This window comes from Diabrotica virgifera, chromosome 3, assembly GCF_917563875.1.
Source record: "Diabrotica virgifera virgifera chromosome 3, PGI_DIABVI_V3a".
NCBI classification, from domain to species: Eukaryota; Metazoa; Arthropoda; class Insecta; order Coleoptera; family Chrysomelidae; genus Diabrotica; species Diabrotica virgifera.
In genome coordinates, this window is record NC_065445.1 from 170,951,289 (window position 1) to 170,976,113 (window position 24,825).

A 24,825-nucleotide genomic window follows, 5' to 3' on the forward strand; every position below is an offset into this window, starting at 1 on the left:
AGTGGAGCCTGAAATGTGTTCTCCTCCATAATGGAAATTTATTTGGTTCTGTTGCATCATGAAAGCACGGTACCAAGGTAGATGGGATGTACATATGATGGCTGACTATTTTTGGAGCATCAAGCGCGAATGTACACAAACTGAACACTCCAGAAAAAGCCATAAACGCAAATTTTTTTCTTAATTTGTCAGTAATGTTCATTATTAAACAATTTTATTTGTATGAACTCGATTTAACTTAAATTAAATGATTTGTAAACTGTATAGTAAACTGATTTTTATTTTACGTTCCTTTATATGCATGATTTTTGAGGATATCCTGTAGTTTAAAAAGTTGACGTAATAGAGAAAATCTGAGGTCATTCTCAGATGCAGGCGCCAAAAATTAGTGAAAAACAAATGTCAGATCTAACTCAACAAAAAATGTGTTCCCCAGTGTTATACATTTGTTTACCTTTACCTTTACCTCCAAACCACAGCTGCCATATCGGATAATTTTTGACATGTCATTTGAACATCCAATCAGAACAAAGTTATAATGCGCATGCGCCGGGCTGATAGGTTTTAACATATAAAAAAATCACCCTCTATCGCCGGTAAAGAAGTATAACTTTAAAAATAAACCTTTTTTAAACATTTTAAAAAATTGTAATGAATTCTCCCCGAAAAGAGCTCTGCTTTTGGGTTATTTCAGAATGAAATATTCGATTTGGAATTTGACGAAGAAGAACCTACTTTTCATTAGCTACATCTCTGCTTCTACTGGGTCTACAGACCTCATGCATACACTATTTTTCAGTTTTATAAGCGATATTTTTGCAAAGAATATTTTTTTCGCTAAAATACTTTGAGTTATCTGCGAAAAACCGTCCAAAAGCAGGGTTTTTTTGTTAAAAATTAACATATTCACTCGCAAATAACTCGAAAAGTATCAACTTAGTGAAAAAACTCTTTAGAACAAAAATTACTTAAAATTAGACATTTTATACAATAATTTCGGACTTATTTTGAACGTATATTTTTTCACCCCGAGAAAATTTTTTTGACCCCGTATTTCCCAATTTTGGTAAAATGGAGGGGATGTAGAATTGTAAACTTTTTCTTATATAATAATAGACAATTTCAACTACCTATTCCCAAATTTTCATCCTTCCTTTATTTTTTTGGAGGTTTTCGTAAAATTTTGTGTTTGTTCCCTGATCGGGCTAGATGGCGAATGGGCATCGACTCCAAAGCCAATAATTCTCAAACACACACAGGCATTTAAAGTTCTTATTGAATATACTATGATAGTTTAATTCGTGTATTATGAACAACGTTTATAGTAGGGGACGAAAGTATACAAAATTTGCAGTTACTCGAGCGTTATGGGGACCTATTGGGTTGTGAAGGGTAGGTCCTAAAACCAAAAAAAGTTAAGTTAAGTTTTCCATAAAGTGGGAGACTTTCCATTTTTTAATTTAATTTTCCATTTCCAACAATCGTTTTTTCCTATTATAGCGCCATCTATCCATAATTCGAAAAAATGTCTCGAATAAAAGTTACTTATTTTTACGTAAAGAATCTAAATCTGCAATAAAAATTGGGGAATCTTATTAAAGATTTTAAAGTACTCCCCACCCCTTCTCCGTGTGGGGTCGTGTTTGGTGCCATTCGATAGATATTTCAAAAATATTGATTTTTGTATTATGCAGTTTTTCTATCGATCTGATGTGCATTTCGCGTAATATCGCGGGGTTTGTATTTAAAATTTTAAATTTACACCCCACCCCACTCCATGGTGGTGTCGTGTTTGGTATCATTCGATAGATTTTTGAATATTTATTAGTTTTCCCATCTGACGTGTACTTCGCGAAATATTCGCTTTTTGTTTATGAAAGTTTGTGACTGGCCCATTTCCTTAAGCCCCGCCCAAATCGTCAGATTTTTGAAATATATACTCTTTTGCATGTACTTAACTTACCTTATCTTAATCTGATGATTTTGAGTTTTTCGAAAGATAGATTTTTTTTCGGACCCCCCTTAACGAACTCCCCTGTGTTAAGAGCCAATATATGGTAGAGGTTCATTTACAGGGTACAGGGTTGCTCCCTATGTGATAATTTGACGCGCTCGAGTAACTGCAAAAATCCTAACTTAAGAGCACACAGTAGCGATCAACAGGTAGCAACAAACGCGGTCCCAGATTGCGAAAGTTCTGCGAACTTTCAAAAGTGAGACAACAGTGCGTCGGTAATTCGATACTGACAGTGACGTTTATACTATCAAAAACAATAATTTTTATACACATAGGCGCGAAATGTTGCCAAGTCAGTGCCGTTCGATTTCTTGTTATAAAAAAAATCGATTTTTAGTAGTTCCAATGTGACACAAAATCTAGGCACGGGATAAAAAAGTTTATTTGAAGAAAGTGTATTTTTTGTCTTTCTTAATAACGGCACAGGCTCCTTATTTCAATATTTTAGTTAGTTATAAAGTAATTTCCACATACTTAAATATTTCTCAAATTGGGCTCTGTGCCGCCAGTCTTTATTAATTTACGAATCTGTCTGCCAAATATCTCGACAAAATATTCAAAATTAGAGCCGCAATCTTGGAACGCGTTTGCTGCTACCTGTTGATCGCTACTGTTTGCTCTTAAGCTCCCCTACCATTAATTATTTAATAGCACCACCTAAAAGACCGATAAAAATATACTATCATTGACAGCGCATCCAAAATTTATTGATTCATTATCACACGTATTTGTATCGATATTTGAGGAATAGGTGCATGTACTCCTAGTCGAAAGTAAGAAGGTCATGGTGATGATTCGATTTAGTCAATTGATTGAAATTTGTTTTGAATATCAACATAGGCGCCCATACACACGGGCAGGGGGGGGCCGTGGCCCCCCCCTAGCTTTTCGGGAAAGAAAAAAATTAAATTTATATTACATAAACGTATTTTTGTCAAAACAATATTGGATAATTTTGAGAGATAAATTGCAAACAACATATTTATTAATAAAAAAAATTCACATATTGGGTAGGTAGTTATTAATAGTTTAACAAAAAATCTTTGTGTCTGCGACAGTGGTCTGTATGGAATGTGCATAATACACATTTCCCACAATCACGGTATGCTACTAACGAAAACATTGAAAGAGATTAGAGGCGAGGCGTGGGAAACATATACACTGTAATTGACACCCAAAATTACAAATTAAATGAATCAGTTATAATACTGCAAAAAAACCATATCAGCAAGAAATCCGATCTCTGATCGATAATCACTAATGAGCCATTTGTCGTTAACAACTAGTATAAAATAGTAATTATATTTTATATTTTGAAAAAATTCATACTGAAAAATAATTTTTAAAATTTATTGAGCATAGTCAAATTTTAGTTTGCAAAAGTATTTTTTTAGTAAGTAGATTATTTTTAAAGTGTTCATTATGATGAACAGAACAATTTTATTTAAATGAAAAACAGGCGATCTTTCATGATGCATGAGTGTTATATACAGGGTGTCCCAAAAGTAGCGGAAAGGCCGAATAATTCGCGAAATGAACATCGGATCGAAAAACTGAAAAATACATGTTCAATAATTTTCAAAAGTCTATGCGATGACACTAAACAAGTCCACCACTTCAACCCCTGGGTGTGGAGCGGGGAGTAACTTTAAAATCTTAAATGGAACCCCTAATTTTTGTTGCAGATTTGGATTTTCGTTGTAAAAATAAGCAAATTTTATTCGAGCCATTTTGCGAATTGTGGATAGATAGCGCTATACTCGGAAAAAACGGTATATCGTGATACCACAGCAAAATTATAGAAACGGTCTAATATCTCGAGAAATATACTTCCAAATAAAAACTAAAAAACACGTGTTTAATATTTTTCAAAAATCTATAGAATGACACCAAACAGGATTTTTCATTCCACACTCCGGAGGTGGGGTGAAAGTTAACTTTAAAATCTTAAATAGGAACCCCCGTTTTTTCTTGCAGATTGAGTTTCCTCCTCAAAAAATAAGTAACATTTATTCGAACTTTTTTAGAATTGTTGACTTGACGGATGGCGCTATATTCGGAAAATGCGATTTATTTGCGCCATCTATCAAAAATTCTAAAAATGTTTGGAATATGTGTGCCTTATTTTTCATAAGGATTCTATATCTGCAAAAATAAAGGGGGCTCCTTTTTAAGATTTTAAAGTAAAAACTTGGTTCGACACATACTCATGGTTAGTCTGCTCGCCAAAGTTGAAGGGAAGGCTTTGCAATCATTGTATTCTTTTCAAACGGGTTTTAAAGAGAGGCCCAACTTTTGTGGTACCCATGACATTTCCATTTAAAAACTTGGTCTAGTGTTTAAATGTATGAATAATTCCTCACAACAGGGTTCAAACTAGATTTTTTAGGTGGTTTAAACTACAGTAGACTCCCTCTATAACGAGAACTGAAATGGTGAATTAATTATCTCGTTATAAGCGGATCTCGTTATATCAAACAATAATAATAATGAAATTTTTTGATGCCTCTTACGTAGTTTATTATGTGTCGATGGTCAACCTGAACAGTGAACAATGAGACTTCGCCGCCATAGATTGTAAATTTCCTATAGTATTCAATATCGGTCGATAAACAGGCAGATGTTTATTACAGGTGACCGAGTTTATTATAGCACTGGCCTCGATAATAAGACAGACGTTGGGCATTTCTATGTACAGGTAGTTAAGGCATTTATTTATTTATGACCATTACAACGCTAAAAACAGGTAAAGACAAGTATTCTTCGATTTAAATTTTCCTCGTTATAACCAAATATGCCTCGTTATAGAGCGTTATAGTTCAATAGGGATTTCATGGGACACCTAATGTACCTCGTTATAAGCGAAACCTCGTTATATCCGTGTTCGTTATAGAGAGAGTCTACTGTATATATTGTCATCCGAAATATACAAAATGTAATGTGCAACATCTTCACGTTTGGCCCCCCCCTAAAAATTTTTATATGGGCGCCCTTGAATATCAATAAACTGAAGTAGGTCGCATGTAACTAGTGTCCATCGCAGCGCTTTATAAATACACATTTTTATATTTATTAAGAAATCTGGTTAACATTATTCAACAAGATGCTAACTTTACAGGAATATAAAAAATACGAATCCTTCGTTTTCCTCTTCTGCCGACAATTATTATTATTTAGAATTGTCATAAGTAAACGTTATAATTATATGAGATTAGACACAGTAAGATTGTAATGACAATTACATATTATTTTACTTAAAAATACTTGATCTTTCGATTACCACTCCGAAAATCATTATCAAAAATAAATTAAGATCAATTTCTTGAAAAGGTTTGTATAACCCCAATTTGTTGTTATTAAGGAGTTTATGTCACACAAACATTAGGTTTGAATGGACTTTACGTATGATGGTTGAAGGTAATAGCCAGCTTTGGCTGAAAGGTATGAGCAAGCGGGCGGCTGGTCAGAAAAGGCAAGGGAGGCTTAGCCTCCTCATAAATTTTTTACACATGCTACACTGTTTTGTTTACTTTGCTATTTTGCTTCGCATTAGAGATACTTATCGGAAAAAGTTATTTGAACAAGATATTCCAAATATTATTCTAACCCCACATACAAAAGATCACAAAATTCGTACTTTTAGTTTTTTCCATTACTTGTAGTCAGGATCCTAAAATTGGTTGTACCGACAGCGGAGGCTGCCGGCCGGGCAGCCTCACTTGCTAATGCTCCGCGCAGAGCAGCAGCGTTTAAGGAGATCCGGTCTTCTTAACGCTGCATTATCGCTTAAAGCACACGTTTCCCGGAGATTTAGCAAGGGAGGCTGGCCGACCGGCAGCATGCGCTGTCGGGACAACCAATTATAGGATCCTGACTACAAATAATGAAAAAACTAAAAGTGCGAATTTTGTGATGAAATTTGGTATGTGGAGTTAGAATAATATTTGGAACAGCTTGTCCAAGTAACTGATTTCGATATCTCTAACGCGAAGCAAAATATCGGAAATTTACCTTGTTTGTGGATTCGCAGTAGGCTGCGTTTAAAATTTAAATTTCAGTCGAGTATCTTAAACCGGGAGCACTCGAGCTCACTTCTGTGACGTGAACAGTCGCGTGTTAGATTTTATCTCACAATACGAATTTAAATACGAATTTACAACAAATTTTTATTTTATAGTATTTTTATTTATTTTCTGTTAGAAATATTATTTCTAACAATTATTAAAGCTAATTGGCTCTCCCCAAAGCCATAAATTCCACAAAAAGAAGAAGAAGAAGAAGAATAAAAAAACCTACTCATTACTACACCCTTCCTCGAGGTACTTACCCGTGGAAAGTTATGTTGCAAAATTTTCCATCAAGTTATCGCGAAAAAGGATAAAGTGTTAGATTTTTTCTAACGGCGCGACTGCTCGCAGGTTAAAAAATATGAACCTTCAGCCTGTATGACAGTGCAAAACTTCGAATTCTGTACATATTTATCTTGATAGCCGAAATATAGGGCTGTCGTCATCTTAAGTTCGACAGGCTGCATATTATGTATACAGAGAGAGTCTGTAATTTGGAATAAATTCAATATCTCAAATACTAATTGTTTTTTTGAAAAATGCTCAGACCCGTCGATTAGTATTTCAAATTGTCCTTTTTGACTTACAATAATAATGTATACAGGGTTTCCCAATTTGGAGATATGACGTCATCGTTGATTTTATTAAATGGCAACACTGTCATTTTGATAGCTATTTTGATAGGGTGTGTAAAGTTATACACAACTGCAAAATATCAAATTTTTTTTATCTACCATTTACAAGATAATAGAAAATATCAAAGTTATGTCTGTAATTAGGAATAAATTCCATAATTAAAATACTAATTGTTTTTCTGAAAGTACTCAGAGCCATCGATTAGTATTTCAAATTATCATTTTTGACATACAATAATAATGTATACAGGGTGTCCCAATTTAGAGATATGACGGCATCGTTGATTTTTTTTAAATGGCAACACTGTCATTTTGATAGCTATTTTGATAGGGTGTGTAAAGTTATACACAACTGCAAAATTTCAAATTTTTATTGGTAGGCAAGAAATTGTCCCTAAGGGTCGATTTCTCATACCTGCCTTAATCTATGGTTTAGTTGACCGCAGTTCACCGGTGAACTTCGGTTTTGTTTGGAATGGATTTCTCATTGCACGTTCACGTCAGTGCACGTTCTATAGCTTTCGAGAAATGCCAATAGATGGCAAAAGGTAAAAACTATCGCCATTTTGTACGACCATTTTTATGCTGTTTTTGAATAAAGTTAAATTTAAGTATTCATAGTCAAATAGTCATTTTCATAATTATAAATAATTGTTATAAAAACAAAAATAATGTTATTGTTAATCGTTGGGCTTAATATAATAAAATATGATATATTTATATTATGGCAGCGTTTCGTGTTAATACAACGCATGCGTAATCCATGAAATCATCTGAACTGGGTTCTGAAATCTTTGAACGGCCGAATTCCAGCGTTCAAACGTCGTTCAAGTTTAAACTGCCATCGGTTGGACGTGAATTGAGAAAGACGATTTTGACTTTAAACTGACGTTCACTTAGGCAGGCCGCACATCAAAGAAACATGGAACGTAAATCACGTTTCATGGAAAATAAAACACTGCTAAACAAATAGACGTCCGGCCATTTATGAAACTTTCCGAAAATAAAAATGTGTTATGAGCATGAATCACACTCGTTTCATTGATGGCGGACTTCAAGATTTGTTTAGCCGTGTTTAATTTTCATGAAACGTGTTTTACGTTTCATGTTTCATGTTTTTCGTTTCATGTTTCGTTGGTGTGCGGCTTGCCTAAAAGTTCAGGTTAAACTGGAGTTGAACTCGATATGAGAAATTGGCCCTAAGTCTTCCTTCCACTACTGATTTTGAGTGTACTGGAACTTTCAATAATTTTTTCTATTATTGCCTGGCGAAATCTTAAGTTGTCCTTTTGGACACCATTTTTCTTACAAAGTACAAAAGCATTCAACACCACTATAGCAAATAAATTAAAGAATGCTTTCTTATAATATTTCTTTCCGCTCTTTCAAGCGATTGGTACAGGGACATCTATTACACGATAGAAAATAATAAAATAATAAATTCATCATGTAGAGGTCAGAAACGGCCATCAAACGTATGAATAGCGCTCTCCCGGCAACCCGCTCAGTGTTAGACACGGGATAATGCATTAAGGAGGACCAACAATAAACTTAAACAAAATCAAATATGTATGTATTATTGTATTAGAAATAAAATAACGGATCTCACATTAAGAAAGGACAAAACATGACAAAACTAAAAAATGTGAGAACTGTTGATCTTTATAAACAAGAATATAGAGTATGGTGCAAATGAAAGGAATAAATTCGTTATTTCGTAAACCGGCGACTTTTTTTTGCGAAAAAATCTCGAAACAGGTCGATTTTTATTTTTAAATCATGATATTTTGGCATATATGCCATACTAGTGACGTCATCCATGTGGTCGTGATGACGTAATCCATGATTTTTTAAATGGAAATAGGAGTCGTGTGCTAGCTCATTTAAAGGTTATTCAATTCTCTATTCAGTAATATAAACATTTAAATAATTATTTATACTGGGTTTCCAAAATAATTTTTTTAATTAAATTATTTGACAAAAAAAAAGGAGAATGGATGTAATTTATTTTATTCCAAATACATTTTACTGTTGCCTGAACATACAGAAAACTGTTTATTTCACCAATAAACATTGCTTATCGATTAAAGTCAATGATCAAGCCAGCTCCCGCCAGCCACCTGCCTCTTGGAAGTTTAAACATTAATTGAAGCGAAAAACCATTGTTTATTTGTGAAATAAACATTTCTTTCTGATTCATGAAGGCTCTAAAATGTATTTTGAATTAAATAAATTACGTACATTCTTCTTTTTTTTGTTAAATAATTTAATTAAAAATAATTCTTTAGACACCCTTTATAATTAATTATGTAAGTGTTTATGCTAATGCATAGATAATTAAACAACCTTTCAAATGAGGTAGCACACGACCCCTATTGCCATTTAAAAAAATCATCGATTACGTCATCACACAGATGGATCACGTCACTAGTATGCCATATATTCTAAAATATCATAATTTAAAAATAAAAATCGACCTATTTCGGAATTTTTCCTAAAAGTCGCCGGTTTACGAAATAACGAATTTATTCCTTTCATTTGCTCCATACTGTATAAAAAAATGGAAAAATTAAGGAAAGAACGAGGACGAAATATTATTTTAGAGAAGAGTAGTAAGCAAATAAAAGAGTATATCGAAACATATATACATAAACAATGCTATAAAAAATAAACATTTACCTACTCCTTCCTCCTCACGTGAATCCTCCTTATATTACCGCATTGTTTATTTCAATGTTTGTTTATTTATCAATTTCTTTTACTATTTCCGACCTGTGCTCATTGCTCTCCCATTTCTTCAAACGCCTTTTTACTTTTTTGTCCGATTTTGTTTATTCTATCTACCCATTTTTTTCCTTGGTCGGTTTGCCTTTTAGTGTAGGAAACAGAGGTTGAACCTTGCAAAATAGACACAAGTCGGGTTTTATTTTTTTTTCGTTATATCAAGGGGTGCTTATTATAAGACTAACTTTTTCTGAAAAAATTTTGCCCGGAATTCTCCTTTTCACCCTTTTAAAGGGGTAAATTGTGGTTTTTGCGGAACGTAGCCCTTCCTGTACCTTTTACAAAACATTTTTTTTATAGAAATATGAAGAGGACTATATTTTCTACGATTTATTTCTCGACAGCATATGTCTTTCATCCACCGTTTAGCGGGGGTGGCGCCCCAAATTTGACAAGTTTAAAAAAAATATATTTTTCCCTAACTGTAACGGAAATTAAGAAGAAATCCTGCGACAATTATTCACAAATAAGTGATTGATTATTTGGTATAGGTTTCACTTAAGGGTAATTGCCCTATTTTTAATTACAGGGTGTTACATTTTAAAAAACCCCTTTTTATACCATCTGAACCGTTTATGCTAGAGTAAAAAGACTTTCAGCGATTACCCATGTACGGGTGCTATTTACAAATTTGTATAATGCACCCCCATTTTTTCCCGGAACCACCCCCAAAAAAAATAAAAATTAATAAATAAAGTCATTTTCTGGAATCCTTCACACACAATGCCCTTTATCAATATGCTTCATATATCACTTTATGCACGTTATTATTACCCATGCACGGACACCAAAAGCGATTTCCTAGTGAAACCCCTCTAGCAAAAAAAAATAAAATGGGGTGTTGAAATTTTTTTTTGTTTTTTGCTTTTTGATCCATATGGGCATATGCTTCATCAATAGTGCTTTTCAAAAACATATATGGTTATTGCAACATCCCTGCGGAAACCACCCCTATCCTTGAAAATATACTACAGAAACTACCCCTATCCCTTGGCGAGGATGTTTTTACGATTTTCTCATAACCTATGCATTATTTTTAAACAAAACTTATAAAAGGTTAAAGACCACTATTTACTCTAAAAATTAGGTCCTATTCATTTTTTTCGTATAAGCAACCGTTACGGCACAGTGGCGCCGTAAAGCTATGCTTTGGCGGGCTCCAGTTTTTGTTTCTTTTTTTCGTCATCTGTTCGTTTTATTGATAAAGTACTTATGTAATATAAAACAACACAGAGTAACCTACAAATTATGACCTATGCAAATTTTACAATCTTTGCGCCCCAAAGCCACAGTGGTGGCCCAAAATTAATTTTTGCATATTTTCGCCACCTACACAATATTAACCTTTAAGTGGTCGCTAAGCAGTGGCGGATCAAGGGAGGAGTGATGGGGGTGATCACCTTCCCCCCCTCTCAAACCAAGTTATATTATATTCAAAGATTATAAAAATATTCATTTATTTTTATAGAAATACTTAAATTATATTATTATTTTTATAAGAATGGCGTACTTTTTATGCTTTACCGACAGTGGAGGATCCAGCATCGTTAAGAGGGGGTGCCAATTGGCTAAATTTCTGTAAAAATAAAAGAATATTTTTATAATCTTTGAATATAATATCACTTGGATTGAGAGGGGGAGAGGTGATCACCCCCATCACCCCTCCCTGGATCCGCCGCTGCTTAGCGGCTATCTAAGGGTAAATATTGTGCTATTAAGGTAGCATTAATGCAATAAAACGCGTGTAGGTGGCGAAAATATGCAAAAATTGATTTTGGGCCACCTCTGTGGCTTTGGGGCGCAAAGATTGTAAAATGTGCATAAGTCATAATTTGTAGGTTACACTGTGTTGTTTTATTTTACATAAGTACTTTATCAATAAAACGAACATATGACGAAAAAAAAAACTGGAGCCCGCCAAAGCATATTTGAGGTTTACGGCGCCACTGCTTGCTTATAGGAAAAAAATTATAGGACCTAATTTTTAGAGTAAATAGTAGTCTTTAACCTTGTGTAAGTTTTGTTTAAAAAGAATGCGTAGGTAATGAGAAAATCGTAAAAACATCCTCGCCAAGGGATAGGGGTAGTTTCTGCAGTATATTTTCAAGAATAGGGGTGGTTTCCGCAGGGATGTTGCAATAAGCATATATATTTTTTAAAAGCACTATTGATGAAGCATATCCCCATATGGATCAAAATGCAAAAAAAAAAAAAAATGTCAAGCCCCTATTTTATTTATTTTTTTTTGGCTACAGGGGTCGCACTAGGAAATCACTTTTGGTGTATATGCATGGGTAATAATAACGTGCACAAAATAATATATGAAGCATATTAATAAAGGGCATTGTGTGTGAACGATTCCAAGAAAATCACTTTATTTATTAATTCTTTTTTTTTTGGGTTGGTTCCGGGCAAAAAATGGGGGTGCATTACACAAATTTGTAAATAGCACCAGTGCATGGGTAATCGCAGAAAGTCTTTTTACTCTAGCATAAACGGTTCAGATGGTATAAAAAGGGGTTTTTTAAAATGTAACACCCTGTAATTAAAAATAGGGCAATTACCCTTAAGTGAAACCTATACCAAAAAATCAGTCACATATTTATGAATAATTGTCGCAGGATTTCTTCTGAAATTCCGTTACAGTTAGGGAAAGATATATTTTTTTTAAAAACATCTTTTTTAAAAACTTGTCAACTTTGGGGAGCCACCCCCGCTAAACGGTGGATGATAGACAGATACTGTCGGGAAATAAATCGTAGAAAATATAGTCCTCTTTATATTTCTATAAAAGAATTTTTTTGTAAAAGGTACAGGAATGGCTACGTTCCACAAAAACCACAAATTACCCCCTTTTAAGGGGTGAAAAGGGGGTTCCGAGGCGAAATTTTTTCAGAAAAAAATTTAGTCTTATAATAAGAACCCCTTGATATACCAGAAAAAAAAATAAAACCGGACTTGTGTCAATTTTGCAAGGTTCAACCTTTGTTTCTTACACTATTGTTGCTTTGTTTTTATTTATCTTTTCCTCTTTTTATCTAACACCCTTTTAGTTCAATGTATTTGATTTTTTCTCATATTAGTTATCCGTACCAGCAAACTGCTTAATGTTAATGTTTTATCTGTTAGTCCAGGTGTGTGGCCGCCCCCGTATGAACAATTTTCTAATTCGGTTTCTTTGCGGATTTCTGTATAAGTGACCCATTTAACCTTTAAGTAGGCGCGTGGCGACATTAGTCGCATGGCGACATAAGTCGCCAACTTAAATTCAAGTGAGTGTATCTTTTTAACAAAAAATATTTGAATAGCCAATCATTCAATTTATTCGTCTATAGGGGAGTGCAATTAAAACGAAACGAGTGCATTGTTTCGGAAAAATTCAAACAAGCTTATATTTTTCTAAAACTTTTTTTGTTAGTTTATATACATGTGAAAGTAAAAAGTTCTACTCGCAGATTTGGCCGCTAATTGTTTATTAATTGTTTAAACAATAACAATTTTTTTGTATAAATTATTTTAAAAATACCGTTAAAATATTTATTTTACTTTGATCAAATATATTTCTATTTTGTTTTTGATTATGCTGAATCAGAATATGGCATTGCAGTTTGAAAATTCTTATACAGAAGCTCTTTTATACAGTATGTCTGCGTAGCTAGGAACCACATGGAAAACTTTTTTATTATCATTTTTACGAAAAAAAATTATTTTTCATAAAATGCTATGGATAGTCAAAAATCTAAAACTCAACCATCAGATATTAAATTTTATCAATTTTATACTAGTTATGTCAAAAATATCAATTTCGTTAAAGAGTAAAGTACCTTTATATTCCAGAATATCAAAAAATGCCATTATGAAAAGTTGTTTGAAATTAAAAACTATGTTTAAATATAAGATTACATCATTGTAATCAAAAAAAAAAAATTAAATTTTTTCTTAAATTACGGATACTCATCATTATTTTTTTAAAATTATGATAACTATTTTATTATCACTTTCACGAAAAAAAGTTATTCTTCTTAAAATGCTCTCCCTGGTCTAAAAGCTAAGATACAATTATCAGATATTAAACTTTTTTAATTTTATACAAGGTATGTAAAAATTTGGAGTTAAGTGCCTTTATTATTCACAATATTTTAATTAGAAGGATGTAATTGAACACTAAAACAAATTTGTTAATTCCAAACAACTTTTCTTAATAACAATTTTTGATATTGTGAAACATAACGGTAATTTACTCTTAAGTGAAATTCATATTTTTTGACATAACTCCTATAAAATTAATTAAATTTGATATTTGATGATTGCATCTTAGATTATATACGATGCAGAGTATCTTATAAAAAATAACTTCTTTCGCAAAACTGATAATAAAAAAGTTACCAATAGGTTACTAGTTACGCAGACATACTGTATAAGAGCTAAAAAATTTTTTTTTGCTGAATATTTATTATTGTTGAAGCTTATTATTAAATGTATTTTAGGTAATTTTTACAGAAAAAAGTTTTGATCACTTTGTATAAACATTTTTTTAGATGGTAATTTTCGGTTTTTGCATTACATTTTTGTTATCTTCCTTAATTTTGTCAAAAAGAAATAGTTTATTTCATTTCTAAAGTAAAATAAGTGCATCTTAAAGACTACATCCTAAGCTTTAAAAAAGCTGTTATAAAACTGTAATAGATCTGTTTAAACTTTAGTAATACCGTCTTAAAATGGTGGTAATTCTATAAAACTACGAACATTTCAAAAATTACATTTTTTGATATGTCATATCATTTGAATTAAATTTTTGAGATTTTTTTTGAAAGTAGCATTATTTAGTAAGAGGCTTGAAAGGTAAGTTGTGCAAAATTGAGGGGTTTTATAAGAAGAATTGTATTAGTTACACATTTTTAAATCATTTTTAAACTAAATTCATGTAAGGCTCACTTTCCGCCCACACCGTACTTATTCCCATACGTTTTATTTCTTTTTATTATAACCATAAGATAGTCTGATTATTATTCTTTTATGTTCAATTTGTAATATTTCATTTGATCTATTATTTAAAGAATTACATTAAAATAACTTAACCGTACACTTCGCCGTACGCTAATTTACAGTGCGCCAATGTTTGTGAGAAGGGTGACTTTAGCGTTATAAATAAAAAATTATAGAAGGTACAGATTTAATTTTAGAAAATTTTTTTTTCAATGGTCAAGTCAGTTTTTTTTCTAAAATTTATATTTTCGGAGATATTAAAAAAAAACATCTAAATTCGTAGTTCATTTTAATAAAAAATGAAGCACCCACTTCTCGAGTAGAACTTTTTGATATTATGTTGTTTATTAAACATTTCTTAATGAAATTACAAAAAGTTCCATCCTGTTTGATTTGTGCCGAAGTGAAAATCTATATGCACTCCCCTACTAGTGATATTTTAGACACAATTTGCAAGTATCTAAATTTTGTTGTTTTTAATCTTTATTAATTAAACGAGGCAATACTGATATTAACTCGTAAAATTTTAAATTTTTTCATTTTTTGCAACTTTTTATAATTATTTATTAATTTGTAGTTTGTTGTAACATTTGTAATTTATTGCAATATTTTATTTCTAATTTATAACAACCACATCTAATATAAATAATGTTTTTTTTTTCTACAACCGTGTTAAAAATGCAATTTTTAGCACTCTATACGAGCGTTAAAAATGCTACTTTAAGGCACTAGTGCATTAAAAAAATTTTTAGGGCACTGCAGTTTGTATTGACCGTATATGCAATTTTGATGTAATGTCAAAAAAATATAAAATTGGAATGTCAGTCAAGTTCAAGTAAAAGTTTTTTTAGATATTGTCCTGTAATTACGTTTGTAGAAAAAATATTGTATGATATGCGTGTTAAAAAGTACATTTTTAAGGCACTCATGTGAATTGCAGAACTCGCTATCGCTCATTCTGCAAACTTTCACATGCGTGCCTTAAACGTGTACTTTTAACACTTATATCATAAATAACTATTTAATTATAGGCTATTTCTTTTTGATGTTTTTTCAATTTTTATTAAGTATTTTCATTATACTTAAGTATTTACATTATTGTATGTCATCAATACCTCTTTATTACACTGGCGACAAATTCACCACCCAACTGCTTACGGCACTTAAGCCAAGCGACTACTTAAAGGTTAAACAAATCAGAAGGGTGCCGGGCGCAATTTTTGAACAGAAATTGTTAAACAATTTTTTTATGAACGCCAAAAATCACCTTTTTTGCTCCGAATTTTTCTTTTATTTCTTGTCATCCTAAATAAACAGTCATGTTAAGTTATTATAATATAATATTATTATAATAATTTAAGATTTAAGTCAGTTTAAGTTAACAGTCAAAGTTAAGTTTTTGAGTTATAAGCGATTTAAAATCCAAAAAATGCGAAAATACCTACTAATTTTTGAGGATTGAAAACTCATATGTAAATTATTAGTTTTGAGGTTACCAAATTATACCTAGATATAAGTCTCAAGATTCTGAAGAGTAATCGAGGCGTATTTCAATTTAGGCCGTTATTTTTTAATTGTTAATTATGCGCGTCCACTCGATGTTTAAATATATACTTAAAAAATTTTTCAAAAAATATATGACATTTATTAAAATTGTGGTAATTTATTATTAACGTATGTTTTTAAAATAATTTACTTATTTATTATTAATTTTTGAAGTGAATACTTTTATCGTTCGGCATGGAATTTTGGCGAGTGTAAAATCGTATTGGGCGTACCTCAAAAATCGTGACGCGAGAGGTTACCTTGCGGTTCCCCCTCGCGGTATAGGTACGTTACTTAATTTTTATATAGGTACTTAAACAAATTATATGGGTACGTTAAATTAAAATATTTTTAAAATTGAACAAATTATGTTATAGTCGATCAGCAAAGCATACGTTATATACGTTTGAGTTTGACATATCCGTCAATGTCAAATTGAATTTTAAAATAGATACATATAATTATTAGGTATAATAAAATGTAAATCACATTTGATAGTGGATTTAATTATTACATAAAATAAATTAGATGTTTTAAAATACAATTTAAGTATAGTTTGAAATGAATAATTTATTAATAACTCTAAAACGGTTTGTACACTTTTGTAAAACGGCATCCCCTTTACCTAATGGGAGTAGTAATAAATGGACTTTTACATGTATTGTGGACAAATCAAATTTTCACGAAATATACTTATATTTTATCAGTATACAATTAAATTTTTCGCCAAATTGAAAAAAAAGTATTGGTTACTTTATTAAGAAAAATAATTTAAAGCTTTATGTAACTTTATATTTACTTGGTTTCAGTGGCGTGCGGTGACTTTTTCGAAAGGGGAAGAGATTCAATAAGGATATAAAAATATTTTCTTAAGGGCCGAGGGTCGAGCAACTTTCCACCTGATAACACTCTGATGCACAGGGGCTCTCTATGAGCAAAGTACTTAATTATGTGAGACGTCCTGCGTACAAGGACACACACTAAATCCGTGACGCGTGAATGCGTGAGGCACTCTATTCCCGCTATTTCTAGTGACTAGTGACCTATCATTGATCTGGTATTGCTAGCTCGGGCCTTGAGTCCTCGCGCCGGGCTTGGTTTTCTAAAGAAGAATCATATTTAAAAAAATATATACTCCGAGGCATTTTCCACAACACACAACTTTCACTAAAATGACACTTATTTATACTCGAGGTCTATTCTCCTATCAACTTCTGATAGTTGTTGAATGCAGTCTTTTTTAATGGATAATAGGGCTAACTTTCAAAGTCTGTCTTCGCTTGTTGAATTTCTTTTAAACTCTTAATTTAAAACTTTAAATGCATCTTAATAATGCAAAACTTCGTTCAACTGATGCACTTGTGGCTGGGATAGTTAGTAGTACTAATTCACACAACTTGGCCACTTCACACAGCGACTTGTTTAAACCAGTAATTATAAATAAATCCCAGATTTCTGGGTATTTCTTTATCATTCATATCAGTTGTTTCATAAATGATACTTAACTGAGAATGCAAAGCTGGGATATCAAAAAATTTTCATTATTTAATCGTAATGACATAAATTCCTCTGTGGGAAATTTTAATGAATTATAATTAGAAATATTAAGATTATATATAATTCTACAAATTTTAAATCGTTAAAATTTTGAAAGCTAGAATTCATTTGTTGTAGAATATTATCAAAATGTCTCTTTGTTTCCTCTGTTTTCTCTGTCTCCGAAATTATCAATCTTTATTTCTTTCATGTTCAAACCCCATATGTTCAGTTTTATCTCAAATATTTTTGAACTGCTCTCGTTTTTTAATTATTGTATTAATAAAGTCATCATTTTGTCTTATACAAAATGCAACACCATTTGATTTCTGTAAAATGTCAAATAAAAGATCAGTAAAGGAAATATCTCTGCAAAAAATTTAAATCAAAATATCTTTAAGCGAATGTATGTAATACCTAAGTACCCCTTAGCAGCAGTAACAGTCGGAGCATCTCACTTTCGGGAAGGCGATACGACGAGCGCTTCCATGGCATACCAAAATTCGCGCGACTAGTGGCTGCGGTCATTGAACCCTGACCAATTTTAAAAGGGACAACTGCACGACAAGCGGCGATTTTGAGATGCGCTTCTGCCAGGAGTGGACCAAATAGTTGAATTGTCTGCATATTGAGTTCGTTCGTACGCGATTAATTTTTACTATTTTTTCAATGTCTATTGGCTAGGTAATATGGAGATTATTTGGATTAGGGAAAAAAATTTATTATTAAATATTAATTAATAATATATTTTCTTATATCGACTAATAAATAGGGAAGCGGCGCTTCCCCCGCTTCCATGGACCGCACGCCTCTGCTTGGTTTAGATGTCAGAAGTCAGACATTTAAGATACTATTCCGACATCGACGGCAGGCGGCAAACGGCAACTGCAAACGGCAGTTACAGTTGTTACCATGACATACATATATTTACTTTGCACTATTAATTTGTATAATTATTAGCAATTGACGTTCTGTCGGACAGCAATTGCAGTTAGATATCATGGTAACAACTGTAACTGCCGTTTGCAGTTGCCGTCTGCCGCCTGCCGTCGATGTCGGGATCGTGCCTTTATTATTTTAAAAAATTGAAATAAAAATTCTTTTAAACGTTTGTTAATCCTATTAATTAATTAATTAATTAATATTAGTAAAATTAACGGGTAAAATCACTAGTATATAAATAATTATACATATTGCACCTTTAATAAAAAAAGAAATAACTCAAAAAACACAGTTTGTGGGAATTTGCAGTCAAAGATTTTAAGTTTTGCACAGTACAGGTTAAAAATTAATTTCATAAAAATCATACGGGTTAGAGGAATTCTAAAGGTTGGTGTGGAGAGTTTAATTAGTAAGCTCTTAGATTTTAGTAAATGCTAATCCTCTCGTCTATTGTTAAGGGTGCAAATGTGTTGTTCTTTTGATAATTTATAGTTATTTCACTTTATGATTAAACATATATTCTGCGCCGATGAAATAATTCTACATGATGCTCCTTTATTGCTAAATGAACTGTCATGTAAAATAAACAATTAGGTTTGTTGCAGTTTTGATGTAAAAACTTTGAGTTGACACTGAATTAATCCTAGTTGTTTCTATATTTTCTTAAACACAAAATGAATTTTCGTTTTCTTTAAAATAAAATACTGATTATTCGTTTATTTATCTTTATTAAAAAATTGCCTGATTACAAAATTAAACTAAAACATAAGTAACACTATAATAATACAATGAAAAGATGTTAATACATTTTAAAAATAAACCGAAAATATAAAATAGATTGTTTCAAGAATCTTGTGTGGCTACTCTCAAATATGGCACAACGTTTATCTTAGAAAAAAAGGGTTAAATTATTGAATTATAAAATTGGGAGTAAAAAGAAGAAATTAATCCTTTAGATAGCAATGCTTGCAAATCTTTCCGTTTGTTTGTACTCAATTTTTGTTTCTCTGTATAGGCGGGTTTGAGTGATATTTCCGTTATTGATCCTATTTTTTTTCGTTTGTTCCTTACATCGACCTGTTTATAAGTCTCATCCTTGTATGATGTCTTATAAAAAAATATGTAGGATTATCTTTGTTCACTTGTATTGCTTTGATTTCGTTTCAGTTAACATTTTCTCCCTCAGTATCAATCGTAAAGTTATACCCCAATTCTTCTTGCAAACCTTTTAAATCATAAAATGATTGGTAATTCATCTCGTGCACAATTAAAGGTGGGTTCGATTTTCTAGCATTCCGTGTTAAAGTTACATATTGGTCTGGAGTGTAAATAGATCCAGATTTTAAGCTCTTTTTAACTTCTTTCTCAATAAGACTGTGAACACTATCGGCTTCATTCTGACTGTGGCCCCTTATTAAAAATTTATGTGTAATTCTCTTAATTTTTAACGTGTGCACAGCGAATAAATACAGCGACGTTATATACTTATTCTTGTTTTGGTCCACAGCAATTGTCTGAATAGAATATGACCTAGAATGTTCTTTTTCGCCATCGCCCTCTTCACTTATATTTTTTAAATAGGCCCATATGCAAGAACCGATTTCTATGGAGCCTCGTTTTGCATCACATTTAGATCAAAAATAACAGTGTACATTTTTATATGCCTGCTTAGATTCTTTCTGTCAGTTCCGACACCGTTAAATTGTAACAGTTCAGTTTTGATTCATAATAAACTTAAGAAGACTGACCTGTATGACATTGCAGCACAGCTAGCTACTCTTACATTTTGGCTGACTTTGTTTCGGTCATTTAATTTCTCAGCCCTACTCCAGTTTTTTTTTCTTCTAAATTTGATTTATATTTTTGCTCCAGGTCTTTATTTTCATTACATTGGAATTGTTGTAGGTATTACACAGATCGCATGGATTTTTTTTTTTTTTGGTTGGAAGAAACCGATATTAAATTCAGTAGTAAATGTGTTATAATAGAATATGTACCAATTTCTTTATTGTTCCGCTCTTGTTCTAATTTAAAATCATTGTAAAAATTTTTAATGGTTTTGCTGCCTTCTATGTATCCTCTTCGGGATCATTTTTTCTGTGCTTGCCATGTTTTCCTCTTAAATCATCCAGTGCAAAACCATTTGCATCAATCTTAATCTGTATTGTAAAAATCATGCGGTCAGAAATATCTAAAGTTGATTTAAAAAATGTTTTGCACACTCTAATTTTGACATCATTTATAACAAAATGGAAAGCCTGGTTGCAGCGCCTAGGATTCTCAGCGTTTGTGTACCTGTACTTAGGTTGAATATCATCCATACAAGAATTTATGTATGCTCTTTGCTTTAGCAAACTGCCCAATTCCCAGAACTTGCAAAAAATACCATATCTGTTTGCTGTATTGATATTATCGGAGCACTTAAGTCTGCACTTTTCGGTACATGGCTCTTTCAGACAACGAGCGGGGATGGTTTTTTTTGTATTGTTTGACATAGATACGTAAGTTTACTATTATTACGTAAGATACTATTACTGTTTGATAGAAACAAGTAAAAGCCTTAGTTTATAATAAAAAAATGTGTATTTATACATATATTAAAGTAATACAAATTGAAACTTACTTCTTCCGTAGTATCTTATTATTAACGGGTTTTTCATTGACGGAATTATTATCCAGTGAGGAATTTTTCGCTACTAATCCAAGTATTTTTGTGCTCTAGACTAGAAGACCGTCCACTCTAAAACATGAGTATAAGTACATATTATACCGGTTAGTTAGACAAGAAGCTGATAGTCAACAAGAATCTAATTAAATTTGATTATAAAAAAATAAGTATATATGTATCAATGCAAACATCACACCATTGCATATTAAAAGTATTACTATTACAATAATTATTGTTGATTTTATAATACAGTGAAACAAGTCAAAAACGTGAAGGTTTCTAACTACCTATCTAATAAAATAATAGTAGAATATTGAAATAATACTTATTGTATTTTGTAATTTTTTAAATTTTTAATTAGAAACTTCATAAAATTGAAATAATACGGCACATAATAAGACATAATTTCTACTAAAATGAACTAACTCATAAATGAACTAACAAATCTTCAACTAGTTTTCTAATAAAGTGAAATAAATCTGAAAGAATACACTTTTCTAAAAAGCGATAGCAAATAATATACTTACTCGTTAGTAAAACACAGAATTGTTTCGTATTGTATCGCTTTCTTTGAAAATACCGGATATCTTACCTCCAAACACAGCCGGAGTATAACTGAATTCCACCACTTTACGAGTACCGGTTTGTGCAAAGGAGTTAGTAAAAAAGAGCGGGAAAATAATTATTTATCTCTCTCATTTTCATCATTTTAACCTGGCTGTTAAACGGAACAGGTTCTTCTCGTCTAGTTATTTCACTTTATGATTAAATCTCGAAAACCATGAATTTTGAGTTATTTCGCTTTTTTATTAAAGGTGCGATATATTAAATTGCTATGTATTAGGCAATATTATTTATATTATTGAATTATAGGCATAATATTACATAAAATTTAATCATACAAATGGAATCAAATTGAATTGAACCGAATATAATCGAATCTATAAGAAGTATTCACTTCTGTCGGCAGGTCGGCACTCCGCAAGTGCCACTCTTTAATATAATAATAATTTATTAATATTAATAGTAAATGTCAAGTATTTATTGGGAATTTTTTGCGTAAAACATGTATAAGTACACCGAGAGAAAAAATTTTCTTGGCATAAAGAAACTATATTTATATTTAAGAAAGATCGACTTGGCATATTGCCTAAGAAATATATCTTTGTTAGTAATATATAATTTTCTAAAATAGTTCAAATAAATTTTACTATAGCCAAAGAAATATATCTTAAACATGATTGAACTATCACTTTCTGGCAAACTTCAAACCCATTTATCAGAAAGAAAATACACTTGATGTTAATTGATTTTATTAGTCATAAGAATATATTTTCTGGGCATTACAAAACTATTCTTTCTAAGCAATTATACTTCTTAGTAAGGAATATTATTATCTTATTATTAATATTTAATGTACTTAATGTTAAGAAATATATTTCGCAGATATAATCATATATTTATAATTAAGATAATATTTCTTGAAAATAAAGTGATATTACATACGGCAAAATAAATCATTGCATTAAGGTAAAATCATTATTTATTAATAAAAACAAGATATAAAACGTTATTATTACATAGCAATATTTTCTCCACTCTTAAACCGCTGGCTTCTACACAACAATAAAAGGATGGAGAGGCAAATCCAACTTCCTCAATTGTTTCTTCTTTTGTTAATAGCACTTTGTATATCAGCAATTCACTAAAACAAAATCGTTATGTAGAAAGAGTAAAATTATTTTAATATTTTTTTTTATAAAGATATAGATATTTAGTTTAACAAATTTAGGAAATACAAAAAAAAAACAAATACACGGCCCCACATAAGAACTATTTATACTAATAATAATCAATCATATTTAGTTCAAACATGGCATTATTTAAACTACACATCTTTGTTTATTTTTTTCTTTTTATTATTGAAATATTAATTATTTATCTATATAATATTAAGTCACACAATAAACATTGTTTAGCTAAAACAAGAGGGAAAATACAACCAATGTAAAACATTGAAGCAGGCATAAATATGTAATTTTCTTTATTTTTATAATCTAAAAACACAGCATACCTATTCATTAAGAAATTTTCATTACTGGAAATTATTATTAGTTTACACCTTAAGTCATTTAATACATATTAACAAATTCACAGTTTTCTGCAATAAAAGTTCTTAACCATTAAAATATTTCTTTTCTGGTTTCTTTATTATGTGAACCGGTATGTTTAAGTTATTATGATATGTTAACTTTTAAGAAAGATGGCTCAAAAAAATCAGTGTTTTAGGAGAAAAGAAATTGTTCTCTCGGTGTACGACAGAAATACACGATATAGGGAGGCGCGCCGCCGTGCGCCGTCGTAATAATCGAGTTGCCGCGTATAATTAACAATAATTAAGGTCTAAATTAAAACAAGTTTCGATTACCCTAAAAAATCTTGAAATTGAATGTTTAAACTTCAATTTAGGTACTTGGCAATCTAGTAATCTAACCGAATCGACCCGAAACTAATCGAATTATAAGAAGTATCCACTTCTTTCGGCACGCCCCAAGTGTCACGCTCTTTTTCACTTTATTTATGTGTTTCTTAACTGTGTTTATTTTAATAATATTATTTGTTCGAAATGAGCAATTTATGTACTAGGATGATAGTTATATGAGATCTAAATGCATTTCCGTTAATTTTAAAACACCCTGTATATATGTTTTGAAAAGCTAAAATAAAATAATAAAATTTTAATCTGATTTTAGATAACTATGGGATTGGACAAAGTACTATGGAGGTTTATTAGAGTAAAGGGGGATGATAATGTAAGTGGTACACAAATTGAAGATAGTCAAGTGAGTTCGAGAACCAGTAGAGAGACTGTAAACTCGGGAAATGCTTTACTATCAAAAATATATACAAGAAAGATCCGATGGAGGGAAGGTAAGTCAATATTAAATAAATAATTTAAGAAAATTGTTGAGGAGAATAATATTTTCATAAATCAATTATTATTCTCTGGGAGCGTTAACTACAATTAAAGGTCAAGTAGTGGGACTCATGATTGTGATTGGATCTTATGTGTATGCTTTTTATGCTACTTAGAAAATCAAGAGATTATTTATTTAAAGTTTTACTATTAATTTTTTGCTAGTGTATCAATATATTGTTAGAAATTTGCGGTAAATTCACCATATATTGTAGAAAATGGTTTGATATTAATTTTTAAATTGTGCCTAGTTTCATAGAAATAATAATTATATAATATCTAGACGACGTCCTGTAATCTAAAACTGTTCCCCCAGTGCGACAGAGAAAAATGTTGTAAGCAGGCGGCGTTATCTAACTGTCCCACGAACTACCTAGGCCCATTAATCCCAAGTACCTGCTGCCCCATCGCCGAGAAAGTTGGGGATTAAGTCTTAATGGCCAAAAATTTCAAATTTATCCAAGAATATAAATATTTTCAATTATTATTATTTTTTGTTGCAAATTTCATTTAACACAAAATTGGTACCGAAAATTTCAAAATTTAGGTTTGTCCTCGGAATATAAAAATCAAAATGCTATTGGAAAATATTTAAAATTATTTTCCGGACTTCCTCATTTAGATTAAAAGAAAAAGATTAAAAGAAAAGAGCAATAAATTTTTTCTTG

At 31.2% G+C, this 24,825-nt stretch overlaps 1 protein-coding gene across 3 annotated transcripts in view; it reads left to right on the plus strand.

Moving 5' to 3' along the window:
• Nucleotides 1-24,825, plus strand: part of LOC114336201 (scavenger receptor class B member 1) — a 424,275-nt gene that overhangs the window by 127,855 nt on the left and 271,595 nt on the right. For all 3 annotated transcript variants that reach the window (XM_050645641.1, XM_050645644.1, XM_050645642.1), the window contains exon 2: nt 23,934-24,111. In XM_050645641.1, coding sequence (XP_050501598.1) covers nt 23,934-24,111 — 178 coding nt within the window. The remainder of the gene's footprint in view (nt 1-23,933; nt 24,112-24,825) is intronic.